We start from the raw sequence: 27,384 nt of genomic DNA on the forward strand, positions 1-27,384 counted from the left end.
GTGTGTTTACAGCTTTGGGGGGGGGGGGCGGACGGACCGGCTCCCTATACAATGGTAGGGGCAACACTGCTGGACCAACTGCAGCGAGGGAAGTCTTCCCATCATGCCAGTCACATGGTCTCCTCCAGCAGCATCTCCAGCCCAGAACTAAATGGGGTGCTGGTGACGTACAATTGGGGGGCGCCGAGTCTGTTCGTATCGATTCACACTTCTGAAGGTGACAATAACCTCAAAGGGCTTCCCAAACGATTCTGAAAAGGGGGACTGGTGCGGGGGGGCGTAGTCCCGTGGCCGCTTCAAAGGTGGCCCATAAACCAGTGATTAGTGATAAGAAACCACCAGCCCGCCATTAAGTTTCCCTTCACTCGTCTGTGGCGTTCTGTTATCAGTTCTTCTTCACAACCTCAACTGGAAGTTGAATTCTTTAAATAAGCTTTGGAACCCAAATGCTTCATGTACACCGGAGTAATATGACCAGTGAGTTAATCTACTGGTCCCAGTGAGGAAGAATGCTGAACGCTTGGCCGTTGAACAGGGCGATCTCTTGACTCGTTGACTTAATTGAGTTTAAGGCCGCTCTGGTTCATTAGTTGCCCCCATGAGAAGCAGCTCTGTGACCCATTCGCTGCCCCCGGCAGCTCCGATCAATGAGCCGGTCCCTTCAAACACCCACTCATCCCACCACACGTTTTATTAGGAGCCCCCGCCCCCCCACACGCCACGGAAAAAAAAGAAGGGGGGGGGGGGACGTCTGTCTCGCATTAACACTCCTCCGTAGACACACTCTTTTAATTTTCTCGCTAGCGAGCTCGGCGTCGCTCACTCCGGCGCTGCCGTCTCCCTGCGGTGACGCCGCCGCGCCTCGGCCTTTTAATGTCTTAACGCGGCGAGCGAGCCACTCAGTCTGGAGGCCGAAACCAGCCAGCTTTAATGCCACAGAGCGGGGAATTAAGAGCGCGGAAAGGCTGACTAACGCAGCCAGACATCACACATGTGGAGGGTCTGTTTTACATTCGACACAGTCATCCGCAGCGCAGCGCTGTCGCTGCACCAACGTCAACAACACTCTGAGGCCCGTGTTGAGGAAGCACAGGCTTCTGGCAGGAATAACACATACTCGTGTGTATCTCAGACGTGAATTAAAGTCTATTCAGCGAGGGCAGATGTTCAGGAGCAGCTTTGGACTACTTCCGGTTTGAGTGTCCCAGCAAAGTGGGAAGGCGTTGAACTTATCTTTACTAATGAAGTGCTCAGAGCACTTTCTAGTGGGCAGACTGGGTGGCTTTACCCCGTCGGGGGTTTCCTGTGTGAGATGCGTTCGCTGACAGCGCCATGTCTGTGTTAGCGTGACCGTCCCAGAGCCAGCGTTCCCTTCTTTAAATGAAACCAGCGAGTGTAAACGAAAAGGTTTGACAACTCTTCTCTTTCTCCTTTTATGTATTGGAGCCACTGCTGATTCCGTGAGGCAGCAAAGCGTAAACGGTGTGTGAGTCAATAAAATAGTTTATCACTTCACAAATATGCGCATTCCTGTCTTGATATTTGCTCTTGACATTCTCCGCTGGCTACGGCTGAAGTTTTGTTGACCTCAGGATTGAATTTAGATTCAAAAAGTACATTTTTCCAGTTCCATGTTTTGTCACATCGCCTCCCTGAAAGCTGTTGCTGTTGTCCCAACTCGTCTCAATCAGCAGTGGAGCCTCTTTGTCTGCGCGGAAAGATGCTGAAAGGGAAAGCGGCATTCTTGGGGGAGGAGGAGGAGGAGGGAGGAGGTTTGGCGGAGGCAGGGGGAGGCGGGGGGGGGGGGGGGGGGGGATCAAACTTGATTGGCAGGGAGCACGGGGATGAGTCACTCACTCAGCTCCCTGGATTTGCAGCAACCGGCCTATTCTGGGCCGCGGTGACGTCCGCGCGCCCGTTTGTTCGAATGCGGCGAGCAAACGGAGCGTTTACACGGCTCGGCCCGGCAGCTGAAGTCACCAGATTCTCTCTCTCATGTGTGTTTGCGTACGCTGAAGGAAAATGAAAGTTGTCTGGCAACCGAACCACAACCAAGGAGCCAGATTTAAAGGCTGATATTTATCTTCTCTCCCGGCGCTCTGAAGTCTCTGCAGCTCTGCAAAGCCCTGCGCTTTCAGAGCGGCCTCCATCAGTTTGTGACAACTTGTCGTCAATAAAGCTTGTCTGTGTTTGCCAGATTCAGAGTTTGTTTAGATCCTTTCTCATGAAAACCGTTTCACTTTGGATCCTAGTTCCTCTTCCCACATTCACACGTCTCTCGCTTTCCACCGAGGCAAGAGCTGCGTTTCCATCAAGAAGACCGCGGGAGCCCAGGGAGCCCAGGGAGCACTCGTTGTCTGGGTTTCCTTGTTTCCTTGTTTTCCCAAGAAAGCCGCGCGCTGTGTGTGTGTGACGGTCATCCATGCAAACCCCCACCCTGAAAGACTTTGGTCCCTGTGGTCACAACTCGGTGAGTTCCTCTTCCAGGAGGTGCAGCGAGGGCGCTTGTTTCCTCAGTTCCTTCATCAGCATATCAGCATGTTGTTTCCCAGACACACACAAGTTCGATGTGATTGTGTACGTGCACATGTACGACAGAGCTGTGCAATCTGAGGCGTTGTCAGATAACCCTAATCGGAGCTCCTGTAGCGCATCGCTGCAAAACATGTCTTTGTAGAATCAATACTTCAATCAATTATTACGCTAGTAGCAAATATAAACCACGCTTTGTTGTTTCATTTTTACTTCTTAAGACTTATTTTTGCTTTTCCTTTTTGCATCTCTGCTGCAGACAGTTATGTCTCACACACGCATACACACACACACTAGTGTCCTTCAAGCTAAATTCTGCCCTGAAAGAGATCTCCAGCGAGGCTGTCGGGTGGCCAGGAGCTCATTACAGCTAAATGTTTTACAGGAGTGTCATTTTCCGAAAGGAAAAGCACGCTCCAACGAGTTTCACAGCCCGTGAACGTGCACGTACACGTGGCCCTCCCTCTCTGGGAATTTAGGCCTCCATCCATAGGTTGCTGAAGATTAGGAGATCGACATTTTAGCTCTGAGACCGTCACCGGTTGTTTATTTAGTTTCTCCATTACAGCAGCGCTGCTCGTTTTCCTGTGACGATGCAGAATGTGCACTCAGTCAATGAGGCGCTGTGGCAAACAGTGAGACTCGTACTTTCTACCCGGGATCCACCCATTACGAACAACAGAATCCATATTTCCGCGGGGAACCTGATAAAACGCCACGTATGAGTGGGCCATATGGTGGTACGTTACAGTAAACAATGAATACTTGACTGCGGAATAGTGCAGCAAAAAAATCTATTTTACAAATGCAAAAGTTTCCTGTTGGAGTTTGTGTACAAAGGTCTGTTCTGCTGATGAAGCTCCATCTTGGTGCGAACCATGATGAACTAATTGTTCCTTTGCAGCGTGTAGTTCTTTAGCCTTGAACCATTCTGAACTGAACACACTCCCAACAGAAGGGATTCTTGATGGTATTCATCTTTAAGCGGATTCGAGCAGCGGTAGTTCCTGTCTGCCTCCTCTCACACTTCTCACTTCCCCGTTCTCACGGCCCGTTTTCTGGTCGGCCCCATTCGCCGTCTCTGTGTGACACTTTCTCTTTTTCTTTGCCGACTGTCGGAAAGCGCTCATTTCTGTGTGCGTTTCGTGTGTCTCTCTCACCACGCGTCTCCTTCTTCCTGCCGTGTCTCTGTCTTCGTGAGCCTTATGTAACAGCGGAGGGATCATGTGAGGGCCGAGGTCGGGGTTCACGCCGCGCACCTGCAGGCAGCTGTCCTCCTCTCCCTTTGATCTCGGCTGGAATCCTGCATGGCTCCTTCCGTCTTTCCACCCGACTTCCTCCTCGTGTCTCTGCGGCTCCTCCCGGGCTCTAAGCCGCCGGCTCCTCCAATCTGCGCTCACCCCGCTGCAGTGTAATTATGAGATCAGCCTAATGAGGAGCGCAGGCTGTTTAAACGGTGGTTTGAGGCTCAGGACGCCTCGGTGAAGCGTGTGTGTCTGTGTTAGATGGTTTTAGACCGGTTGAGAAGGGAAACCCAGACAGTCAATAGTTCATCACCTTGCAGTGTAAACAGATGGTGGAAAGATCTCAGCCGGCAATAATGGACAAATTTAGTGAATGTCCAGTGACTTTTATATAAACTACTTTGTGTTCCCTGGTCACATACAAGTGTATTTTGAAATTCAGCGTGAAGGTAAGTAGACAAAGTAAATGATAAATATATTGACAACAAGCTTTTCTCCCTTTAAAGTGACTCTCGTTTAATGGTTTCCATCTTTCTAATAACAAAATCCCTCTGAAATCTTTTTCTTTTATTCCAATGTGTAAATACTTCGGTCGGCATATGTGTGTGGATCCCTCTGCACTTAATTAAATTTAAAATGTTATCACGTAACGCTTTCCCCGTGACTCCTGGATGTCTGTGTGCATCCAGAGCCAGTGAGCAACCAACTTTCTAAATAATAACAATGAAAAAAATCATTTGCAGTCGATCAAAGAATTAATGCGGTAACGCCTTAAATTGCCCAGCCTTGGTTTTACGTATTCTACTAATATTTGGGAGGTTTCATCCTTTTAATGCAGAGAGTGACATCAGACGGCTCCAACACTTTGTTCACAATGGTACCCTGTAAAAAGGTGTAGCCACGCCCCCCACAACCCCTCCCAGAACCCGCTGGACTGATTTGGATTTGGGTTGGAACCTTTTCAGATAATTCTTTCCATTTGTTTTTGCACGAGTGTTTTTGCACCCCGTGCACACGCCCAGCGGAGATTCCCCTTTTTCCTGCTCGCTACCCGTTTATTTCCTGCCTTTCTGTGTTATCCAGATCCCATCCCAGATAAAAGCCCACTTCAGCAGTCGGACAGCCCCCCGGCCTCTATGCGTCGCTCTCTGCCCCATGCAGAAAGACACACAGCGACCTTTAGCAGCAGCTAAATATAGACCCACTGAAGAATAGGTGGAAGGGAGGTAATAAAGAAACGGGGGGATAAATGGAACAGCATGTTAAAGAAATTTGTCAGGGGGGAGAGCACGTAGAGGAGGCCGTTTTCTGGACAATACCCAGATGTAGGGTAGGGGGTTGTTTCCGTGGTGGTGAGTGATCCCATGTTTCTCGTGGAGAGGAGAGCGCAGGTGGCCTGGGACGGCATACTAATGGTAAATTAGTTATCCTAGCGCTCTCTGCTATGTATAGATTCCAATAAGGCCTGAAATGGCGTGTTTGGCCTCCCCTCCGACTATCCGAAGTTCTTCCTGTCGGCGGCAGAGCTTCTGGTTTGTTCTGCGTCCGGATGCGTTGTGCTGTCCAGCACGGCCGACCAGCGATTCCCTGGTTACTGATGAGGACAAATTAGTTCGCACTCTAGTGTGTCAACGCTCATCAGGGCAGCAACCAATTATTATTCTAATAATCAAAATGTCAAGCAGGCAGTTAAAGGGTTAAAGGGCCACAGAGATTGAAAAATACAGGATTTACAGAGTAATAAGATTATTATTTTTAAACATGAAGTACCCTCAATAAAACTTGCCAATGAAACCACAATGCCAATGAAATCACTCCAAAGGTTGTTGTAGTTTTGTGCTATTTTACATGTGTGTTTTTTCTTCATGCACACGTAATACAAGAAGCTGGAAGAACTAGTTAAAGTGCTCTAATCTAATTGTAAAGCTGTTTAGCAGGAACAGCAACAGAAAAGAACAGCGTGGTGACCTGCTTCCTGCTCGTGACATTTAGCTCGCAGTGTGTTTGTCCTTGTAGGAGGACTGACGTTCTTCTAGGGATCGTAGTTTGTTCGCAACAGTTATTCAGTCACGTTCCTCTTTTTCTGTCTCACACGCGGAAAAATCAACCACCCGCTGTAGCAGATGTGCCTCAGCAACATCTTTTTTCACACATTGTGACATTTTCTGTTCCGGTCCTCCGCACCCAGGACGAGAAATCCACCTGACTGGATGGATGATGGATGGATGGATTCCAGATGCAAATGTTCTTACTTTAAAGCAATTTGGAGGCTCAACTAGATTGGGATGGATGAGGGAACTTGTCTGGGATGGGGGGGGGCGGCGCTGTGACTGCAGTTCTCAGAAGGACCTCTCACACTGTGGTCACTCTGGAGCGCCGCCCCGACCCTAAACTTCTTTTTGCAGGATTCTTTAAATTAATCACATTTTGTCTCGTCCGTCGTGACTCGGCCATTTATTTTTAGAGCTGAAAGCTTTTCGTTGCTAGGAGACGGCGAGTCTGAGGAGAGGCTGAGTGCGGGAGGGACGGAATGGCGGAGGGGAGGAAAGAGAGGAGGCTAAGAAAGGGGTGGCAGCGGCGTTGAGGCAGAATCTGTGCGGCGAACGCACAAAGCGATGAGTCAGCAGGGACATCTGCAGAACGCACGCACACACACACATGTGTGTGCTACGGGCACGGTTTCTATTCTTGCCTCCTTTGTCTGTGTGCTGTGCGCACCCACGCATGAACCCACCTACCTGTGGGGGGGGATATTAGCTCACCCACTCTGATTTAATCCACCCCTGCTGTTATGTGTCACCTTGTGCGCGCGCGTGTTGTTGAGTGGCGTGCTTCGTCCGTCACAACAACGAACCCTGTCCCCGGCGGCCGTGTCTGCGCGATGAATCATGCACTACGCGTCAGTAAACTGCCTTCAAATGACTATTCGCCACCATCACAGCCAGCTCGCCCGCCTCTTGGCTCGCTCCCAGGGCACCACAGGAGATCCGATGGCAGCATGCGGTTTATTAGTCACCAGGACGGGAGTCTGTCCTTCTTAATGCTACTATGAGCAAGCTCCTCCGTTGTGTCAGAGCTGATAGTACACTGCGATTGATTGTTTGCCCTTATCAATGGGAATAATGGGAGAGAAAGTGGCCCTGTTGGAAAGCTTGCAAGATTTGGTGTCTGTTGATGCATCTCTACCCCCCCATCCTAAGGGGAAAAACAGATTGCAGTGTTGTGTGTCTCTGTTGTTTAGCCAGATGGGGACCTCCGTGCCGTCACTCATGCAATGCTAGTGAGGTTGTTCCTGAACTTTAACCTCCTCTGACAATATGGGCAGCCATAATAAATCTGCCCGCAGTGCTGCTACTGCTACTACTAATACTACTACGAGTTTTCCAGTTGCTCTTTGCACACCTGACAGGGACTTTGGTTTCCTCCGTCTTGGTTGGTTTTTCCATGAGTCATCCATTTACACCTGCTATTAAAATGCCATCCACGGATAAGGACGACCACATGTGAAGGCCTGCTGTAAACGCTCAGACCACTGCTGTCAGAGTCTGCAAAGTCGGCCGTTCCTCAATTCAGACTCCACTTTTTTCTTTTTCTTTCGACAAAGCAGCATGCGTGTCGTTAGTAATGTCCTGACTGACATTGGAGTTCCAAAAAAGGCCGATGGGCACCACGAGTTGTGAGGAGGGTTAGACATCACACCTCCACTTTTGTTACATGTATTTTACTATTTCCATATAAGCATGCAGAAAGCAGTTGAGAGCCAATATTTTGTCAATTGAAAATTCATAATTGGTTTAATTACCATCTGGACATGTTCAGATCAACTCAACTCTGGATTTAGTTGGCAGCTGTATCATTTTTCCACCTCTAGTTCTGCTGTTTTCATGACGTAGGGTTCATGATTCTGACTCCCATATGGATGTTTCCAGAATGATGGCAAAAAGTCGACATTCTGATACTACAGACAGTTTGTTTTTTTTACAGCTCCTGGTGTTTTTAGACCTGGAGGCAAGAACCGGTGTCCCAGTCCGTCACTGCGTGTCATTGTTAAAGCGGTGGAGTGTGGGAAACTGATTGTAACCTTGGTATTTAGGGTACTGTGTTTCTTTACACTTGCATAAACACGCACACACAAAATTCTGCATTGTTATATTGTGCCCACATGTTTCCCACCCTGTGCTTTCTCAGCCTGATTGCCAAGACACATCTGGTCCTAATGAGGAGTGTGTGTGTGTGTGTGTGTGTGTGTGTGTGTGTGTGTGTGTGTGTGTGTGTGTGTGTGTGTGTGTGTGTGTGTGTGTGTGTGTGTGTGTGTGTGTGTGTGTGTGTGTGTGTGTGTGTGTGTGTGTGTGTGTGTGTGTGTGTGTGTGTCACTTTGCCTTTGCTATGCAGCCTCTCAGCCTGGCCTTGTGTTAAAGTGGTGTTGAGTCTTTTTATTGCCACCCACTGCTTTACAACTCCAAGCCTATACTTTTAACTGTTAGATAATGGTGTGCTTGTGTGAGTGTGCGTCCTGATAGTAGTTATAAAAGCGCAGCTTGTTTTGTCTGCACATATCTCAAGGCCTCTTAATCTCTTATAACAGCGCTGATTTTGCAGCTTTGATGCAGGTAGCCGTGGAGTTCCTATGGGACTGTGGCCTCTGGGAACAGATTTAGTCCAAATTCGCTGGTTCCACTCGGCAACAAAGCCACAGACAGAAAAGTAACGAGGATTCGCTTTTCATCCTCTGCCATTGCCAAAATTCCCGTGTTGCCTTTTCAATGTCTACCTTTTTTTTTTTAAATAGATCAAACACAATGTTCCATTATATTGGTTGAAAGAGGTTCGGCAGCAACGTTTGATATGTATATATTAGCGGGACACATCACTTTGTTCACGTCTTGCTCAAAGTGCTTCTACCTTTAAATCACTTAAAGTGTAACGTCATCTTTGTCTTTCAGAACCAGGGCGGCTGGTCTCAAACAAACAGTGCACGGCCCGGACTGTTAGCTGTTAATGCGGTTAAGTTTAGAGTCAACGCAGAGTTTAAAGCAGATTTGGTAGATTATCGCCATAATATCTTGAATCGCAATGATTTTGACCAGGACCATTTGAAGGGTAGAGGCCAGTCATAGATATTCCCGTCCTAACCCATGATCAGAATTGACCTGGAGTCAGAAGAAACCACCCAGCGTTCTCCTGCATTTTATATTCCAACGGCTTTCAAGACTAGACGTGATTAAAGGGCTGGAATTAACCAGCTGTTGTACCTAATGTTGTGTTATCATACCTTATTTGTGGTATTGTGTTGAATTCTGGTATCGTATCATAGTGTTTATGGCAGATACTCAAGTCATCATTTTGGTGTCTTGCCAGCCCTTCTTGTGCCTAACCGGTCTTTCGCTGCCGTTGATGATCATTCCGCTCTGACGCCCCCTTCTCTCCTGTCCGCCCCCCCCAGGGTTTGCCTTTCCGGATTGGGCCTACAAGCCTGAGTCGAGCCCGGGCTCCAGACAGATCCAGCTGTGGCACTTCATCCTGGAGCTGCTGAGGAAAGAGGAGTACCACGACGTCATCGCCTGGCAGGGAGACTACGGGGAGTTTGTCATCAAGGACCCCGATGAGGTGGCCCGTCTGTGGGGGGCCCGGAAGTGTAAACCGCAGATGAACTACGACAAGCTCAGCCGAGCTCTCAGGTGAGACTGAAGCGGATGGAAAAGAAGCACGATGTCGCAATTCAATTGTATTTTTCAACGCCACATGGCGGCAAGGGTCCAAGTTGGTTCAATTCTACTGATGTCTGTGGGAATCCATGTGGACTTTACATGCCAACAAACGACACATGTCCAGGCGGAGAAGGTCGGTTCCCTGCAGACTGTCGCCGTGTTACGATTGGGAATGCTTCAGAGACTCTATTGTGACCCAGAAATAGTTTGCCACTATAAGTTAGCTCTACTAGTGGGACCTTGCTATGGAAGAAGAGCAGCTCCAGTGCGGCCCGCGCTGACTTTGCTATTGTAGGAATTACAGAAAGAAAACAATTGCAAATTGCCGTGACTGATTGGTTGATTGAAAAGTAGCTCGCCAGCCAAACAGGTGTGGGCCCCCCCCCGTTAGACTTTTCTGATCACAGCGTCACTTCCCACAGCAGCTCTTGCTTGAAAGAGACAGTCAGAACGGTGTCTCCCATTATTTATATATATATATATATACATACACGTATGAGAGAGAGGTCATGTGTCGTTGATACCAGAGGAGTCTGATTAATGGCAAAGAGCCCAGACACAGTGAATATAGGAGACCTTTGAACTCTGCCTTGTGCTCCTCTCTTTTTCCTCTGATGAATTGAATCTTAAGTAACATCTTGAGTGTTGGGGAAGGAAAAGGCGCTTGTGTTGAGTCGTGAATGAGCTCCTGCGCTTCGTGCTGAAACTTGAGCAACAAGCAACAAACCTCCACCCTCCGTGGAGCACATGTGGGATGCTGCAGAGCTTTATTTAGCTGCCAGTCTGTACTCACACACACACACACTGCTAGTCATCAATGTCGCCTCCTGTTTTGTAGGTTGGTGTGGGTTATAGTTTGCCATGGTGATGACTAGTTACACTGCCTCATCACCACACACACACACACACACACACACACACACACACACACACACACACACACACACACACACACACGCGCGTACACTTAACACCTTGTTATATGTCAGCCCTCCTCCAGCCCATCTGTGTCTTGTTTGTTGCTTCAACCTTGTTTTGTCTTTGACTTCATGTGACTGCATGTTTAAAGATGTATGGTAACAACCCGTGACGTAACAAATCGATTTTTGCCTTTTTTAAAAGGCACCGTCCAGATAAACGTGGTTTCAGAGGGATGTAATGGCTAATATTTCCTTTACGTTGTAGTCGTGCAAAACGTTGATGCGATTAATATCACTCAATGGAAGTATCTTTCAAAGTAAAACGCATATTTCAAATTGACAAATTGCTGATGCAGGCTCAACAAGGGCTGCAACCGTCAGATGAGAGTGACTGAGACAGCTATGTGAGATGCTTGCACCGGATGTCTGCATAACTCCGGTCCTAAACTCCAACGCACATGGCGGAACTTGTTAACGTACAACGTATCCGGGCGCTTAACACCCTCCTCACCCATATTTTGGGATGGCCATTCTTGCAGTTTGCAATACAAGCGGGGAGAGCGAGGGTTTGAGCCTCATCCACAGACTGCGAATCCAATATGAAAATGGCAGCCTGTAGTTTGTCCCTCGCATCAAACTACGGCGCCGTCACGTCCAGAGCCACAAACTCTGCTCTCGGGTTCCATACAGCACACCCACACACAGCTGAGCAATCTGTTGCTCCAACTCACTGCATCAAGCATCAATGCTGATTGGACAAACCGCATAAGAGGTGGCAAATGTTTCCATTTAACAGGGAATTGAGCCCACAGTTTTCAAAGTAAACCCCCATTTAGGGGGAGCTACTTTCTCTGTTAGTAGCAGCTGGAGAGCCGAACCTTGTTGCAAACCTCTTTTCTGTGGTTTGTGGACCTTTTTTATATGAACAACGGCTGGTAATTCATATTGCAGTTGTCCCCGTGTTGGTTGTTAAGTCTCCGATTGATGCTTCTGTCTTTGTAGTGCACATGTGGGGGGTCTTTCATGCTTCAACATTGGTGGGTTTTGATCCCAAACACACACACACACACACACACACACACACTCGCATGTGCACAACACGTAGAGGTTCTATACTGTGAGTCTATTTATTTATTTATTTATTTTTTGGAGAAAATTCAAATGATGTTGAAAAAGCAGGAGGCCCGACGAGGCCTGTGGTCGCCATGTGAGACCAGCTTTCCTATATTGACTCAGCACTGTGTGTGTGTGATTGTGTGTGTGTGTGTGCACTCCCCCCTCGTTCAAAGTGCCGTCCATCTATACACACAGAGCTGTGAACATTATGTTCTCGCAGCCCTCTTTTTATTCGGCACACGCAGGCCCACAACTTTTGTTAACACCTGCTCACCAACACTGCCGTTGACTGCCTGCAGCGTGTTTCTACCAAACTGTTTTTTTTGTGCCCGCTGTGTGATTTTCCGTGTATGTGCGTTTGCCACGTACGTGTTAATTTCAACCTGAACAAAGTCTGAAAGAACTTCACCTCAGCGCAGATTAAGCGCTTGTCATATTTTCCATACATCCTTAACGTCAACAGTCTCCCAGAAGATAAATTGCACACATTCCTCTTTTCAATGGAGCACTATAGTATTGTATATTTGCTCAACTTCCCACACATTTCCCTTTGTTCTGCATTGCACAGATCTCCAGTGAGGGGAGTATGAGGAGTATGGGAGTATGACTGGCAGTCATACTCCCAGAGGAGCAGGGGCTCGTCAGAATGACAAACGTTATATAGGTTGCGTTTCATTACAAGTGTGACTGATGAGATTAAACTAATAATTTACCTTGCTGCAACAATCTTATCTTATTTCCATCTTTTTAGGGTGAGGCTTATGCTGCACACAGTTTAGATTCATGTGTCATCCATAAGGTGGCAAAATTCCAGAAAAGAGTCTTTCCATGGAAATGAATAGGAATTAACTGGAAATGTTGGTAATTTAACTGTATTCACCTTGTCATATGCAAACATTTTAATGCACATGTTTGGCTTAGTCCATTTGTAGAACTTTATTACAAAAACATGAACACTAAATAAAAAAGTATATTCCCTTTGATAATCTCCCCCACCCCTTCACTTCTAAATGTAAAGAACTTCTGGTTTTAGTGAGTGTGGACGCGTCTGTTTGTGCCCATTGGGACAGAACTCCCCCGTGCACAGAGATCAGTGGATAATGTGAAAAGACTTCCTTGGGGAGGCGGGGCGGTGCCGTGTGGGGGGACGGGACCCCCCCCCCCCATTGAATGGTAGGGACACTGCAGGTGATGGTGTAGTTTTGTGTGGGCATACATGCATCCTACCCTCACTGCTGTAAAACGTTGGCCTGCTGTATACAAATAAACTTGTATTCAAATGAAGATGTCTTCAGTTTACCACTTTGTCAATGCGCTCGGTAAAGACAAAGACGTTAAAAGCAACACAAGGTTTTATGTTCAGTTTCTGGCAAACGGTGAGCTGCAGCAGGGTCCAGCTGGGCTGGACTAGTCTCCTTCTCAACTACCTTTAAGTTCCCTGCTTGGTTTAATGAAGAAAAAGGTAAAAATTCCCCAGCTTAACTTCTCATGGAAACATTCGGAAAGGTTCTGTCCCTTTGCCGCCCAAGTCTTCCACGCTGTTTGCAGCTCTATGCAACAGTAGATAGAGGATTTACAGTCAGCACAGTTTTCACTTGAATTAGTTTCATCACACATCATATTATTGTATGAACATTACTCCACTTTACAGATATGTAACTTTGTATTCCATTACTGTAGTTTTATCTATGTAGCCAAAATAAGAGAGCAGCTTTATTGTAACCAATAAACAAGACCTGTTCACATTCAACGTCCGAGTGAATCCATACATCTACGCACAAATGAAACCACTGTCCCGAAGCCCTAGAGGACTTGGACGCATCTCGGTTCCCAGAAGGAAGTGACCAGTTTCCGCTGAATGAGACACGCTGGTTTGAGTTTTTCTGTACAGAAGTATGAATGCGGTTGAATGGGTGCCATTTTATGTTGCGGGTGAGCTGTCGGCGGCTCGCTCCCCACTCCTCGATGCCGCTCCGTGTGTCTCCCCTGACTAATGCGGCCCCCACTAATGGAGCCGCCCGGGCGGGAGCGCCTGTCTCGCTTCCTTAAGGAACCACTGGGAGATTTTGAATCCAGCCACGTGTTCACATTGGGAGCGGCTTGTTGGCGGATGAGCCCGGTTCACTGGGTGATGCTGAGCAGCATGCAGGCAGTGCGACTGCAGTGTTTCTATCTGCTGATTCATCAGCATTCACATCAACAATCTCACCACTCCCACCACTTATTCATTAAACTTTCATTTTGGGCGAACCCTGTGGTGTTTCCAGGAGCCCCCCCCCAAGCCCAGTGCCATTAGTGTCTCAATGGGTCTAGACCAGACCTGTCAAACTCTTGTCTACTCTTTGATTCGGAGCACGGCCATGTGTCCCGTCACACAGAGGCGCGGCGGATAAGTTGTGGGAAAGTGCTGAACCTGCCAGCCTGTACAGCACAGAGATCCGGGCTGCGACGTGGCAATATGAGCTGTCCTTTATAGCCGAGTATCTCACTACGCTAAATCTCCATCCTCAGGGACGGAGGGGTGTGATCACACACATGAATGATGCAGTGAGTTCTTTCCCAGCCAAGCTGTGCCTGTGAGAGACTCGGATGCAGCGAGGAAACTTGGGTCACGCGTTGCCAAACGCTGACAAAACCAAGTCTCCACCGCTGTGTTCTAGACCGCGCGCTTCGCTGATAAACCGGACGCACTTTGCATTTGAGTTCACTCCGAAATGTGCTGACTTTGCAGCTTCGGATATCTAAATTGCTGAGCTATGCGTTGGCAGTTGACGTGGAACGAGCACCTGTGAGCTTCCGAATGGAGCGGATGGACCTCCAGTGTTACGACACACTGGAGGTCCGACTCTCATCCCTGGAACAATGCGCCATGTTTCCACAGCGCAGAACATTCATGAACTACCAGCCAAGAAGAGGGGCCAAACATCTGGCTCTGGTACATGTGCATAAAATAATGTAGCATACCTGAAGTCTTTTCTGTTTGCACTCTGTCCCATATCCTTTCTATCCTGTTCAGGAGACGTTCTCCCTGTTGGCCCTCAGCGTCTACTTACTAGCTCACTTACTGTCGCCCTGTGCTACGTCATTGCCCTTTTTGTTTTATATTCATTTTAATTCCTTTGTTATCGACCCGTTTCCCTTTTCTCCCGGATGATGAAATGTCCACCTGCTCACATTTAACTGGCTTTTCGTGTGGAAAAAATAAACATAGCCCCAATTGGTCTGCAGGGCCCAATATTTTTTGTCACGTGTTTCAAGGAAGCTTTTCCAAAAGATATCAACTAGAGGAAGTTTGCAGAAAGTGATGAAGATTCACAAATAAGAATTTAAAAAAAGCATTTTTAGGGGAAAAAATGGATATCTGTTAAAAAGTACTTAGCGGTTGGGACGGGTCCGTTACATTTCATGACGTTTATCTAATACAGGAAAGTGCCGCGGGATTGATTGCCTGTCTGACTGACAGACATAAAAGCTGTGGCCAACGGTGCTAATGGCGCGTTTCCACCGAGCGGTACGGTATGGTACGGATCGGTACGGGTCGGGTCTGTTAACCATGATTTGGCGAGCGTTTCCACCGCCAACAGTACCCTTACTTGATAGGCGTGGTGTATGACGGAAAGTAGATTGACGTCATTCGATCGCGCGAAAACTGAAAGCTAACCGCAAACAATAATGGAGGACAGACAGCCGATCCTGTTCTTGCTTCTCGATATGTGGCTGTTTGTCACAAGGAGACGACCATCTTTGTTTGAGCAAAGGCTACACGCTGCAAGGAAAAACACAGCGGAAAAATACAGGCGAATTCGGGAACGGTGCGACGGTGTTGTTGTTTAAAAATGGCGCCTCGTGTGTTGTCTTTCCCCTTGCTGCACGCGCAAATGACGACACTCTTTCAACCAATCGACGCTCTGCAGTGAGTCTAGCTCCGCCCTTTAGTACCAAACAACTGTGCCAGGTACCCCAACGGAAGGGTACCCAAAAAGTGGTACGGTTCGGATTTCTGATACCATTCTCAACTTTTGGCAGTGGAGACACAAATAAAAGGGACCCGTACCGTACCGCTCGGTGGAAACGCGCCATAATTGTCACCACACGAGCCCCCGTATCACAGCTCATTCCGGTTTGGGGAAAAATAGTGGACTTTGGTGATTTTGATTGATGAACTGTGAGTTGTTCTGTCACTTCAGTCCATAGTCTGCATGATACAGTGCGGTGGATCTGGTGTTATCCGGCCCGCTGCTGATGAGATCCGTATTTACAGCCGGTAACTCGCTGGGAGATAATGCTCTTACCTGTCCTTTGACCTTTGCCCTTTGCCCTTTTAGATACTACTACAACAAGAGGATCCTCCACAAGACCAAAGGGAAGAGGTTCACCTACAAGTTCAACTTCAACAAACTAGTGCTGGTCAACTACCCCTTCATCGACATGGGCTCCGGTACGCACACACGCACACACACACACACACACACACACACACACACACACACACACACACATTTCTGTAGCCAATGACAAATATTTCACAAATGAAACACTTTTATGATTTTTAAAATGTAAACAAAATTGGGAGACGTGAAAAGCAATAACCGCAGATCAAGGAGTAAAAAGTCTATCTAGAGTTTTATACTCTATACTCTATATACTTTATATTCATATACAGAAAGTTAAACCTTTACCACAATCCGATAAGATCATGATAGAAGTACAAATCACGTACACAAATCCTGGGTGCAATGTGCGTGCGTGTATCTGCCTTCTAAGACATCAGTGTGCCACGTCCCAGATTATCCCTCTCCTCCCCCCTGTAAAGCCGACTCCCGTTCTGGTCTCGGCCACCCAGTGTAAACAAGGCCCATCTGGGAGCGTTGGATACTGGGTGACATAAGTGCGGCACGAAACTTTAATTATAGCCTGCGTGTGATGTGGCCCACACACATGACATGTTGTGATACGATGGTTTGGTACGACGGTCACATGCCCACGTCAATCTGGATCGATGGGCTCACAGACCGACGCACACACACTTCTCATCGTCGCTAACACACATGGCTGTGAGACACTCGGCGGTACTGGAAAAAATCTAGGAGCCCAACCCATGTTTGTGATGGCAGTAAGAGCAACTTTTCCAATATTTAATTCTGGCACGTGCGCGGATGCCAAGAATTTATTGCCGTCCCACAGTCTCTCTGGCAGAAGAAAGAGGGGGGGGGGGGGGTTAGAAAGAGAAGGGAACTTGTGGCTTTGAGTAACCCAGTGTTTTCTTTCTGTGTCTGAGTTATGGGAGACATGTGACCCACTCATTGCCCACTTTCCCCTTTTCTCCTCACTTTAAACGGCCGCTTTGCCTGCTTTCTCCTGTCGTCCTCATCTTTTTACTGCTAATTTACATCGTGGATCTTCTCCTCCTCACAGGCCGCGTCCCTCAGAGCGCCCCCCCGGTGCCAACCGGCGGCAGCCACTTCCGCTTCCCCCCCTCCACGCCGTCGGATGTCCTCTCCTCCAGCGAGGAGCTGCGTAGTCCGGGCATGTTCAGCAGCGTGGCGCGCCGCATGGCCCGCGGCTCCGTGAGCGACTGCAGCGACGGCACCTCCACCAACTCGGAGCTGGAGGAGGCCGTGGGGGCCGACGAGCGGGGCGCGGGGCCCGACCGGGCCTACAGGGGCTTGCTCCCTCCGCGTCTGACGCACGACTCCCTCTTCAGGATCTACCCCAACCCGGGGCTGGGCAGACACGGCCCCAGGCACCACCCGGAGTCTCTGTCTCCGTTCCCCGTCTCCCCGCTGCCGGGCCCCGGGGGGCTTCTGGGCCCTACTTTGTCCCCGGCCCTGTCCATGACCCCCACCCCGCACATGCCCTACACACCGTCTCCCTCTATGTCCTCCCCCATGCTGGGCTCCCATTTCTCCTTCAACCCGGAGGACATGAAGCACTACCTGCAGGCCCACACCCAGTCCGTCTACAACTACCACCTCAGTCCCCGGGCCTTCTTCCACTACCCCAACATCATCATCCCCCAGCCCCACCGCCCCACCCTCGAGAAGCCGGCCGCCCACCACCTCCACGGCCCGCCCCTGCCGCTCGCTCACTCGCTCGGCCACCAGCAAGGGGGCGGGGAGGACGGGCCGCTGCACCCGTCGCCGTTCAAGTTCAAGCTGCAGCCGCCGCCGCTCGGGCGCAAGCAGAGGGATTCTGGGAGCTCATTGGCGTCCGCCTCCTCCTCAAGCCAGTCCTCCTCATACTTAGGGTCCAGCCAGATAATCAGCTCTGCTGGGCCCCCTAAGATCAAGGTGAGGACACACACACACACACACGCACACACACACTGCATGTGATGGTTCAGGGGTTTCTGAAATGCCCCTAAAACATTTTAACATCCCGTCAAATCTTCCTCCTCTGCAGGTGGAGCCCATATCTGACATCGAGTCAGAGGAAGAGGTGGAGGTGACTGACATCAGTGAGGAAGATGAGCTCAATCAGAACGACCGGGATGACGACATCTTCAGCCCATCAGCTCGCCACTATCACCATCTGCTCAACAGCCATCACCAAGGCAACGGGAGCGGGAGCAGCCTCTCCGCCCCGCCCCACGGTAACCCCGAAGATGACCTCGACGACGACGAGGAGGTCTTCAAGACCCCCGCCACCCCTGCCGTCGGCCCCGCCCTCCTCCTCCCGCCAGTCAACCTGAAGAGCGAGCCGGGTCAGGCGGCTCCCATCAGCCCCGGGGGCACGCTCTGCATCCCGCTCAAACTGCGATTCAAGCGCCGCTGGAGCGAGGACCAAAGGATGGAGGCGGACGGCGAGCGGGAAGAGGCCGAGGACAAGAAAGTCCGGGCTGAGGGGGAGGAGCGTCAGGGGAGGAAAGGGGGGGCGGGAGAGGTGGCGAGCGGCGGAGGAGGAGGAGCAGCGGCAGGGGTCATTCTGGGCTTGATGCTGCCGCCGCCCCCCACCCAGCGCAGAGCGAGCTCTGAGCTGCAGAGGGCCACAGCGCAGCTGTCTCTGGAGAACACTGGCTGCTGAGCATCACATGCGCACACACACACTCACACACACACACACATTCTGCTTGGAAACAAAAGGCTCCGAGTCGTGTCTACAAACGTAATCGTTTTAGACCATAATGCCTTGCGACTTGTGTACATGGGGGGTTCTGTGTGCTTTAGCTGCAGTAAGTGAAAAGTAATGTAAGCACACTTTTGATGTCAGAACATGTTTCATATGTAGGAAATGTAAAGGAGCATCATGTAAAGGAGCAGGGTATTTTACACTGACCTCGCAGGCTCCTCAAAGGACTCCACGGGACGCCAAATACCCCCCCCCCCCCACCCCCACCCCACACAGGTCCACAATGTAGCGCAGAACGAGATTACGCCATTATCCCCCCTCCCATGATCAGGTCTGTCAGCACGCCGCCGTGAGGCATCAGAGCCGGCAGAAGCAGAAGAACATAGATGTTCCTCTGGTGGTCTACAAGGCTCGGCCCGTCAGGCCCATCAAACGCCAACTCAGCAGTATTTCTCCTGTGACCGACAACATTAAGAGATAACAAATCTTTACCATGGAAACGCCCCTGTACACAGGATCATTAGTCCCTGTTTAATCCCACCAGTGCCCCTCCACATCGGTACTGCTCCCCAAACATTTCTGCTCAGCAGCAACAGACTAACAGATCCTGAAAAACTTTTACCCCTCAACCTGCGAGCATCGCCAAGCAGCCGTTTACATGGTGGAGGGCGGTGAGGGTGGAGAAAACAAAGAACGAGGGGGTGACTAGAAGGAGCCCCCCCCCCCCCCCCCACCACCAGGAAACCGCTGGGACACCAAGCGATCGTTCACTACAGTGTACAAAGACACAAGGCGACGGAGGAGTCCTACGTCACCAGGACGAACCCCCCCCCCCCTCCTTCTCTTAGTCCCACTTGATCCCGTGTGCGTGGCGCCGTGGTTTGTTTTGCTCCCTCTGACGGATCAACAGCGCTCTGTGGCACCATTTATTTAGTTTGAGCGTTTTAAAGTATTCTTTGTGCCTCTCGCTGACACGGGACAGTATTTTAGGGCATTCGCAGTGATCCGAGGACTCGTTCGGAGCGAACCGGTTTGCCCCTCGGGGAGGGGGGGGGGTGCCCCCCACGTCGAGTTCAACTCAGGCCAACTTTCGCTGAGACATCAGAAAGAAAGAAGTTCTTCTTTTCTTTTTTTTTTAAGTGGAAAAACAACCATTTCCCATTTTAGCGAACAATTCCAAATAAGATTGTGCCTTTTTACGAGCCAACAAGAGTTTTGTCACGTTGCCCCCAGCATGTTTTAACACACACACACACACACACACACACACACACAGCACCACCATGCCTTCTGTTTTTTGTAAAAGAGAGATGCAGAAAAAGTAAAACTACACATATATATTTTATTCAAATATATATTGAATTCAAATAGTATATTTCAATATGGTCATTTGATACAAATCAGGAAAATCCTACTATTTTTAATGTTAAAGATATGTATGTATTCAGCGGGCATATTATTTCCAGCATCATTCAGCCTTTGCCTTCTCACTCTTGCCTTCTCTCCATCGCTGAGCTGCAGCGCCGAAGGCCGCCGGCATCCGTTTTGTATTTATATTGTACTGTTTGTAGTTGTTGCGTAGTCAGGCAATGGAGGGCGTGACGGCACGAGGACAAATCAGCGACTTGACCCCCAGGAGAGTCTTGGGAGCCGAGTCACACTCTGTGGGCGTGTTCTACCCGACAGGCGGGGCTTCACCAAGTACCTGAAGCGGTGAGCCGCCGCCGCCGACACGCACCTTCAGAGTGGACCGGGTGATTGTGATTGGGTGAAAGCTGGCCGGTCACCTCACAGCCTGCTGCCGGTGCAAACGGACCCTGCTTCAAGCGCGGACTCTGGACTCTGTGCCGGGTCGGCTTTGTGTGATAGGCGTGTGCACGGGCTGCTCTGAACCCTACACACACACACACACACACACACACACACATACACACACACACACACACACACACACACACACACACACACACACACACACACACACACACACCCTGGTTACAGTGAGCCTAGAATAAAGGGAAACATGACATCACATGTGACATCACACGCCCCCACGGTCTCTCTGGAGGAGGAGGCAGACAATCGCTGCCACACACACACACACACACACACACACACACACAGTGGAACGGAAACGGCATCATAAAGCATCTGCAGATTGGAGAAAGAGGGACTTCCCAAAGCCGACCCAGCTCATTTTCCTCGCTGTGTGTGTGTGTGTGTGTGTGTGTGTGTGTGTGTGTGTGTGTGTGTGTGTGTGTACGTGCACTTTTGCATGTGTGGTTTCTATGGTTATGCCGTCACTCACATCTCAGCTCCTCCATCATAGAATAACACACACACACACACACACACACATCTCTTACTTCTGATTGGGTTGTTTTACATTATCACCGTTGAATAAGGGTCATTTACTGTCAGCAAATTGCTACAAGTGCCAGTAAAAGATCAACAAATGAACTTTTAGGGGCCGATGTAGCCGCTTCAGAGTGTGCGGTGAGAAAGAACCGTTCCCCGCCGCGCCCCGCTTGTCATTGGCATTTTCTTCTGTATTTTTTCCTGACTTATTTACTGTTACTCTTGTAATTCTATTATTAACGTGACTGTTTTTGATTATTCTGCTCTTTTCCTGGTTTCCTGTCCGTTCTTGTTTTGCACTCTCCCAGGAACTTCAACTTAGTGGGCTTCAGTGCATTTTATTTTTAATGATTTCTTCTTTTTTTATACTTATGTTGATTTTATACCCACGTTACCATGAAAAAGAAGAGGGTCATATAATCCCTAAATGATATACAGCAGGGGGAAATAAACCATTTTTATTTGATGTTGTACATATATATTTTCTTCCCCTTATGGTGGATTGTGTAAGAAAAAAAAGCTTTGTACTGTTTAAGCATTGTATTTTAAATGTGTCCCCCGGTCTCCTGTCCTGTCTCTACCCTCGTTTGGACCTTAACAAGGAGCTGTCACTCCAGAGGGGAGACGGAGACTTTTATTTTTTGTTTTTATCATAGAGGAACCACCTGTACTAGAGTTTCTCTTCTCTGTCCCTCTTCATTTGTAATTAAACAATAATCAGGGTTCATTAAAAAAAGGTTAATAAAAAACAGATGATGTCCGAGTGTCTTTGTTACTTAATGCAGTAGAGTACTTACAAAAAGCCATACTGATATTGCACTAATTATCTATTATTAGCTGACTTGCTATACAATGCAGTGTTGTTCATTATTAGCACAACATGTATGATAGTTGAACCCAGTTGAGTGATGCACATGTCTGTCTGCGCTGTGACAGAATCAACAATATATAATCACAAAGGGAACGACTCAACAGCAACGTTTGTGAGACAGACTTCAAACCCAGGAAAGTATTTGGGCGGCTCTCTTTTTTTTAAATAAGTCTATAGTAGTTTGGTAAAGGCTCAAATTAGAATCATCTGTTTACTTTATTCGCTATCCCTTTACATTTTGTACCATTTAGAACTGCTTAGCTGATACTGAGTGCAGCATCACGCCGCTACTGATTCAACCGTCTCCGTTGACCCCGACGGAGTCTGTATGAGACTAATCGTGTTACTAAAAGTACTGATAATGGATGCGATATTTTGTAGTGATTGCAATCAAAGCTGCTTTTTCATCCCAAGTTCCAAGAAGTTGACGTGGGCACATGACTGTTCATGTTCATGTGGAATAATCTGAGCTCTCTCCTGGTATCTCGCCTCTGGCGCCCCCTGCTGACAGGTTCTAGTAGAGCGACGTGGATATTGGAGACTTGAATTGTTTGATGATTGAGATTTTAACTGAAGTTTGTTTATATAAAAATACAAATGCACAGTAATATATCTAGACTGATCCGTCCGGTCTGTTGTGGAAGGTAAAGTGGAAGTAGGCCGCTGAGTTTGGTTGGTCAACTGAAAAAGATGTTATTGACAAAGATAATACGATCTATTTTTGGACTAACACAATTTACTGTACAATTATTGATAAAACGACAATCTGTGACGCTGAATTGTCTTCTTGAATAACTACATGCTAAATATGAAGCTAGCAGGCGGTTAGCTCAGCTTTGAAACAGTTTACTTTGCAGCAGCAAAGTTCAAATAAGAAACTTTATATATCCACAGTATTGTTGTAAAAGTATATTTACTCTAGTTCTTGTAATTCACTTTGGTCAGTTCTTCTCAAGCCACTTTTTAGTTACATTTCACTACATTTCAGAAGGAAATATTAGTAATATTCTCTACAACATTTGATTGACAACTTTTACAGTCAATATTTTACAAGGAAGATGTACTGAAGTACTCACATAAAAGTACTCCGTTACATTTGCTCACTGGCTAAAAGGTATTCATGTAGCAGCCATTTGACCCCCCTCTACCTACACGTTTTACTATGCATCCTTTACTTTCACAATCTCACTGTTCTCCCGGTCACGTTAATCATTCCAGTATTTGTTTCATGTCTCTAACCGGCAGCCCTCCTCCCCCCTCCCTCCCTCCTCCCCCCCTCCCGCGTCGCTCCCCCTGCCCTCTCTTTTGAAGCATTCACCAGCTGCTAATCTCAACAGGGGCCGGGCCATATTATTAGGAGGCTGATTGACGGGCTGTTTGACCACCAGCCGAGAGGGATTGTTGTCTGGTTGTGGGACGAGGTCAAAGGTCACAGTCCAAAGAGGCCGAGACAGAAACCAGATCACAACAGAGGGCTAATTATCATGCATTGTTGCTGGGCTCCTGCTGGGGGTCCGCCTTCACTTTCAGGTTACGGTGGAAACTGGAGACCTCCAACGTTCACAAGGGGGTGAGACACAGGATCAGTGCACCATTAATTTATAATACACTGATATTAGACACAGGATCATTAGTTTATAATACACTGATATTAGACACAGGATCATTAGTTTATAGTACACTGATATTAGACACAGGATCATTAGTTTATAATACACTGATATTAGACACAGGATCATTAGTTTATAATACACTGATATTAGACACAGGATCATTAGTTTATAATACACTGATATTAGACACAGGATCATTAGTTTATAATACACTGATATTAGACACAGGATCATTAGTTTATAATACACTGATATTAGACACAGGATCATTAGTTTATAATACACTGATATTAGACACAGGATCATTAGTGTGTAATACACTGATATTAGACACAGGATCATTAGTGTATAGTACACTGATATTAGACACAGGATCATTAGTTTATAATACACTGATATTAGACACAGGATCATTAGTGTATAATACACTGATAGATAATAATACACACTATCATACACTGGTATTATGTGGCGGTGTATGAGTGTGTCTACTTTACTTATACATTGTAATAACTTAAAAATATGTCATCAGATAATAAAATGTTGGTGAAAAGAAATACGATTTAAAAAATGTAATTTTTTAATGATAATCCATTAAAGAATTTATGATCATAATCTGGTATTACAAAATACATAATTTACTGAAGAAATATTTCTTTGACAAAGTTTTAGTTTATTGTCATATGTGCATGTGGTCGGAAATAGAAACATCTATAGCATCTGTAGCATTTTGGTCAAATGTTTGCCTCTTCAAAAACATCTCAGAGCTTATATTTCCCCTCTCTATTTCATGTAGTATTATGAAAGCAATTTGATTCATATTTCAGTACTATTATTATTATTTTTCTTGCCTTCCCTTGCGGTTAACCTTCACACTATGGCACCCACAGCTGTGAGAACACGATAATCACCCCAGTGAGGCTCATAATTAATGAGCATAATAATGATAAGAATAGAATGTTCTATTGCAGGAGCAGGTATCCCTCAGCAGGATTACATGCTGACAGATGAGCACTCGTGTGAGAGTATTTCTGGAGACGGATTGTCCTCACAGCTCGGCGGGCCAGCAGAGCAGCTTCCTCGGTAATAAGTATTAATTACATGTGGGAGTCACACCAGCCGCTCCGATAAATACGTTCTCATCCGACAGTCCCTCACTGTAGAAACCTGCAGGGGTTCACCCTTCATCACTGGGAGGGGGGACATGCTCTCATCCTTTGCCCTTATTGGCCAACAAACAAACCTCTCCCGTTAAAAAATGCACATTATGATTTAAAGGGTTCGAAAGATGCTCTTCATCTTCATCATAAAACCTCCTTGAAGTTGCCTCCATGTGTTTATGGGGTGCAAACTGTGCTGCAAATATGATGTCACTGTCCCACAACCAACACAAGCAAGGATCATTCAAAGTAATTGGCACACGTCACTTTTCACTTTTCACTCGTCACTTTTGTCACTCCCTGTTCGCTGGTGCACTTCATTTTTTCATTTTTAAATATTTATAACTTTAATTTTTATTCTTTTATTATAAACTAACCCATATCCTTATACTACTAACCCATAGCATTACATTTTATTTTATTCCTCGTGCACTGTTGCCGTCCATTGTCGTACTGTCTGCTGTTACCCACCAACCAAGTCAAATTCCTTGTATGTCTGACATGTTATGGCAATAAATGCTTCCTGATTCCTGATTCTTGTCACAAACTAAACAGGGCAGTTTAGTTTAAACTAAACAGGGCAGTTTAGTTTGAGGATGCAGCGCCATCTACTGAGCTATCAAGCCCGTTGCAACTAAAGAACAGGTGATTGTATCACACTGACTTAGTGACCTTCTTTTTAAATAAGACTTTTTTGAACAAGTAACCAAAGCATCTGCAGCGTTGTGTCCGGGCGTCTTTCTTGTGGAAGTGGTCGAGTTCTCATGGTACTGATACTGAGAACTGTTCGATTCCAGGCTGCCCCATGTTCCACGTTGAAGTGTCCCTGAGCAAGACACCTAACCCCTAATTGCTCCCCAGGCAAAAATGTGAAAAAGCCATGGGTTTAAAGTGTAATGTAAGTCGCTTTGGATAAAAGCGTCTGCTAAATGACCTGTAATGTAATGTAATGTAATGTAATGTAACTGTACACTACGTAACTAAAGCACAGCTGCGAGCCGCTTACAGCGTGTTTCAGGTCACTGACAAGGTGATTAAAAACAATGAGGTGCAACAGGCAGAAAATGTCATTTTCATCAGTTACATCAAATATTTCTTATTCACAGAACCGTTTAAAAACAATATCGTAATATAACAGAAATATGCAAACTAAAGTAAAGAAATGTGTTTGTTATTGCTCGATATGCATGAAAGTCAGAGTGGGGCAGAAGCATCAGTCCACACACAAAGTGTGCGTTGCATTGTTTCACGTGTGTGAAGTGCTTCTGTGTGACATACAATACACAGCAGCTACAAGGAGCAACGCAACGCTGACTTTCATCTGGAAAGCTGGAACAAAACCTGCATCGCTCCCTGCTGGCCTTTGGGGGGTGACTCCTGTGCTTGTATAGAAGTCTATGAGAAATTCCCTCAGTAAACATTGTAAACATGAGTTCATGGTCTCAATCTCCAGTTTCAAGCCTTCTGCAATACAGCGTGATGTTTATTTTGTACTCAGTGGTCCACTTAGATCATTTCACGGACCGTTTTCGTGTTAGACAATATTTAGCGGACCGTTCTTGAAGGCGTGGCAGAGAAACACGGCGAAATAACCGGCCGACGGGGGGTCGGGGGGGGGGGGCAGTGGTCTTTGCAGACGGACCAACCGACGGGGGGGTGTTTAGTCACTCTCTGTCCGCTGGTGGGCGGAACCGCCGCACACATCGAGGAGTGGATCATTGTAAACGTGAAAAAAATATATGTCAAGAGAGAGTCCGGTCGATTTTCTAAATAAATAAAATGACAAAAAAAAAGTTATATATTCCTTCTGTGGTGCGGCCCGGTACCAACTGGCCGACTGACCGGTAGCGGTCCGCGGCCCAGTGGTTGGGAACCGCTGATTTAGAGTCTGGACTATCATGTCATTGATATTTACAACCTTGCTGCTTAATGTACATACAGCTCCATGTACATGTTTTACACTGTACATGCTCCCTTATTTATTTATACCACATACACATACTCTGCCCTTAGTTCAGTACCTGCAATGACAATACAGTTGAATCTAATCTAATCTACACGGACCATAAAGCAGGGGATGCTTCTTAGTGTGATTGACAAGTCGCTGCTGCTATCCGAGCTGAGTCACTCCTACACATTCCAAATATGGTGACTATTGTTCTATTGTTGGGAAAAATAACAACATGGCGACGGCAAAAGTGATGAACATGAAGCTTCAGAACATCGAGAAAAACAAATGTGTGATGTCACCATGACTACGTCCACAATGTCGTGTTTGTACATTTGTTGGGTAACGTTCACACTTAACTAACACCCCATGTGTACATTACATCAACAAAGAACTTCTTTTAGGTAACAAACTAAGGGCAGAAATAGGTTCTGCTCTGCAGGCCCACTCACCCCCTACGATGGAGTCACTACTTTTTAAAAGCCGAACTTTGGTCCAACGAGTGCAATGAACAAATATACATCAGTACATCTGGCGAGACGGATGAGTTACTGATCGACCATCAGCCTAATGACAGATGAGCCTTCAAGGGGGGGGGGCTGTATTCCTGGGGTTCTGGTGTAGCCACATGACATCACGGCCAAGACGTCCCGCTCCGGGCGCTGCTCATTGTTAGCCGTCCCACACGAGACGACATGGAAGTAGCCAGTTTACAAGTGCAAAACCATTGGCAGACGACAGTCGGGGGGCTTCCCGGATGGCGTTGCGGCCGATGTGTTCCTCCTCTTTTGACTGTTTGCCGGATCGCAGGTACCCGATCTGCCGCATTGTCCTGGAGCTCTAGAC

The 27,384-nt window shown here is 47.5% G+C and overlaps 1 protein-coding gene and 1 long non-coding RNA gene across 3 annotated transcripts in view; one reads left to right on the plus strand and one right to left on the minus strand.

Annotated features, from left to right (window-relative positions):
* The window catches only part of erf (Ets2 repressor factor), a 28,052-nt gene extending 7,432 nt beyond the window's left edge, over positions 1-20,620 (plus strand). The window contains exons 2-5 of the mRNA XM_040188733.2: positions 9,220-9,454; positions 15,846-15,958; positions 16,936-17,810; positions 17,923-20,620. Coding sequence (XP_040044667.2) covers positions 9,220-9,454; positions 15,846-15,958; positions 16,936-17,810; positions 17,923-18,543 — 1,844 coding nt within the window. The 3' untranslated portion in view covers positions 18,544-20,620. The remainder of the gene's footprint in view (positions 1-9,219; positions 9,455-15,845; positions 15,959-16,935; positions 17,811-17,922) is intronic.
* LOC144383444 (uncharacterized) lies at positions 19,917-21,704 on the minus strand. 2 transcript variants are annotated; one of them, XR_013450843.1, is made up of 2 exons: positions 20,559-21,704; positions 19,917-20,482 (listed from the first exon to the last, which is right to left on the minus strand). It is a non-coding gene; the product is annotated as an uncharacterized LOC144383444 (long non-coding RNA). The 2 variants fall into 2 exon arrangements; XR_013450844.1 differs by having other exon boundaries at positions 20,537-21,704.
* Positions 21,705-27,384: the final 5,680 nt, after the last annotated feature.

The sequence above is a fragment of the Gasterosteus aculeatus genome, chromosome 10, assembly GCF_964276395.1.
Source record: "Gasterosteus aculeatus chromosome 10, fGasAcu3.hap1.1, whole genome shotgun sequence".
In the NCBI taxonomy this organism is placed as follows: domain Eukaryota; kingdom Metazoa; phylum Chordata; class Actinopteri; order Perciformes; family Gasterosteidae; genus Gasterosteus; species Gasterosteus aculeatus.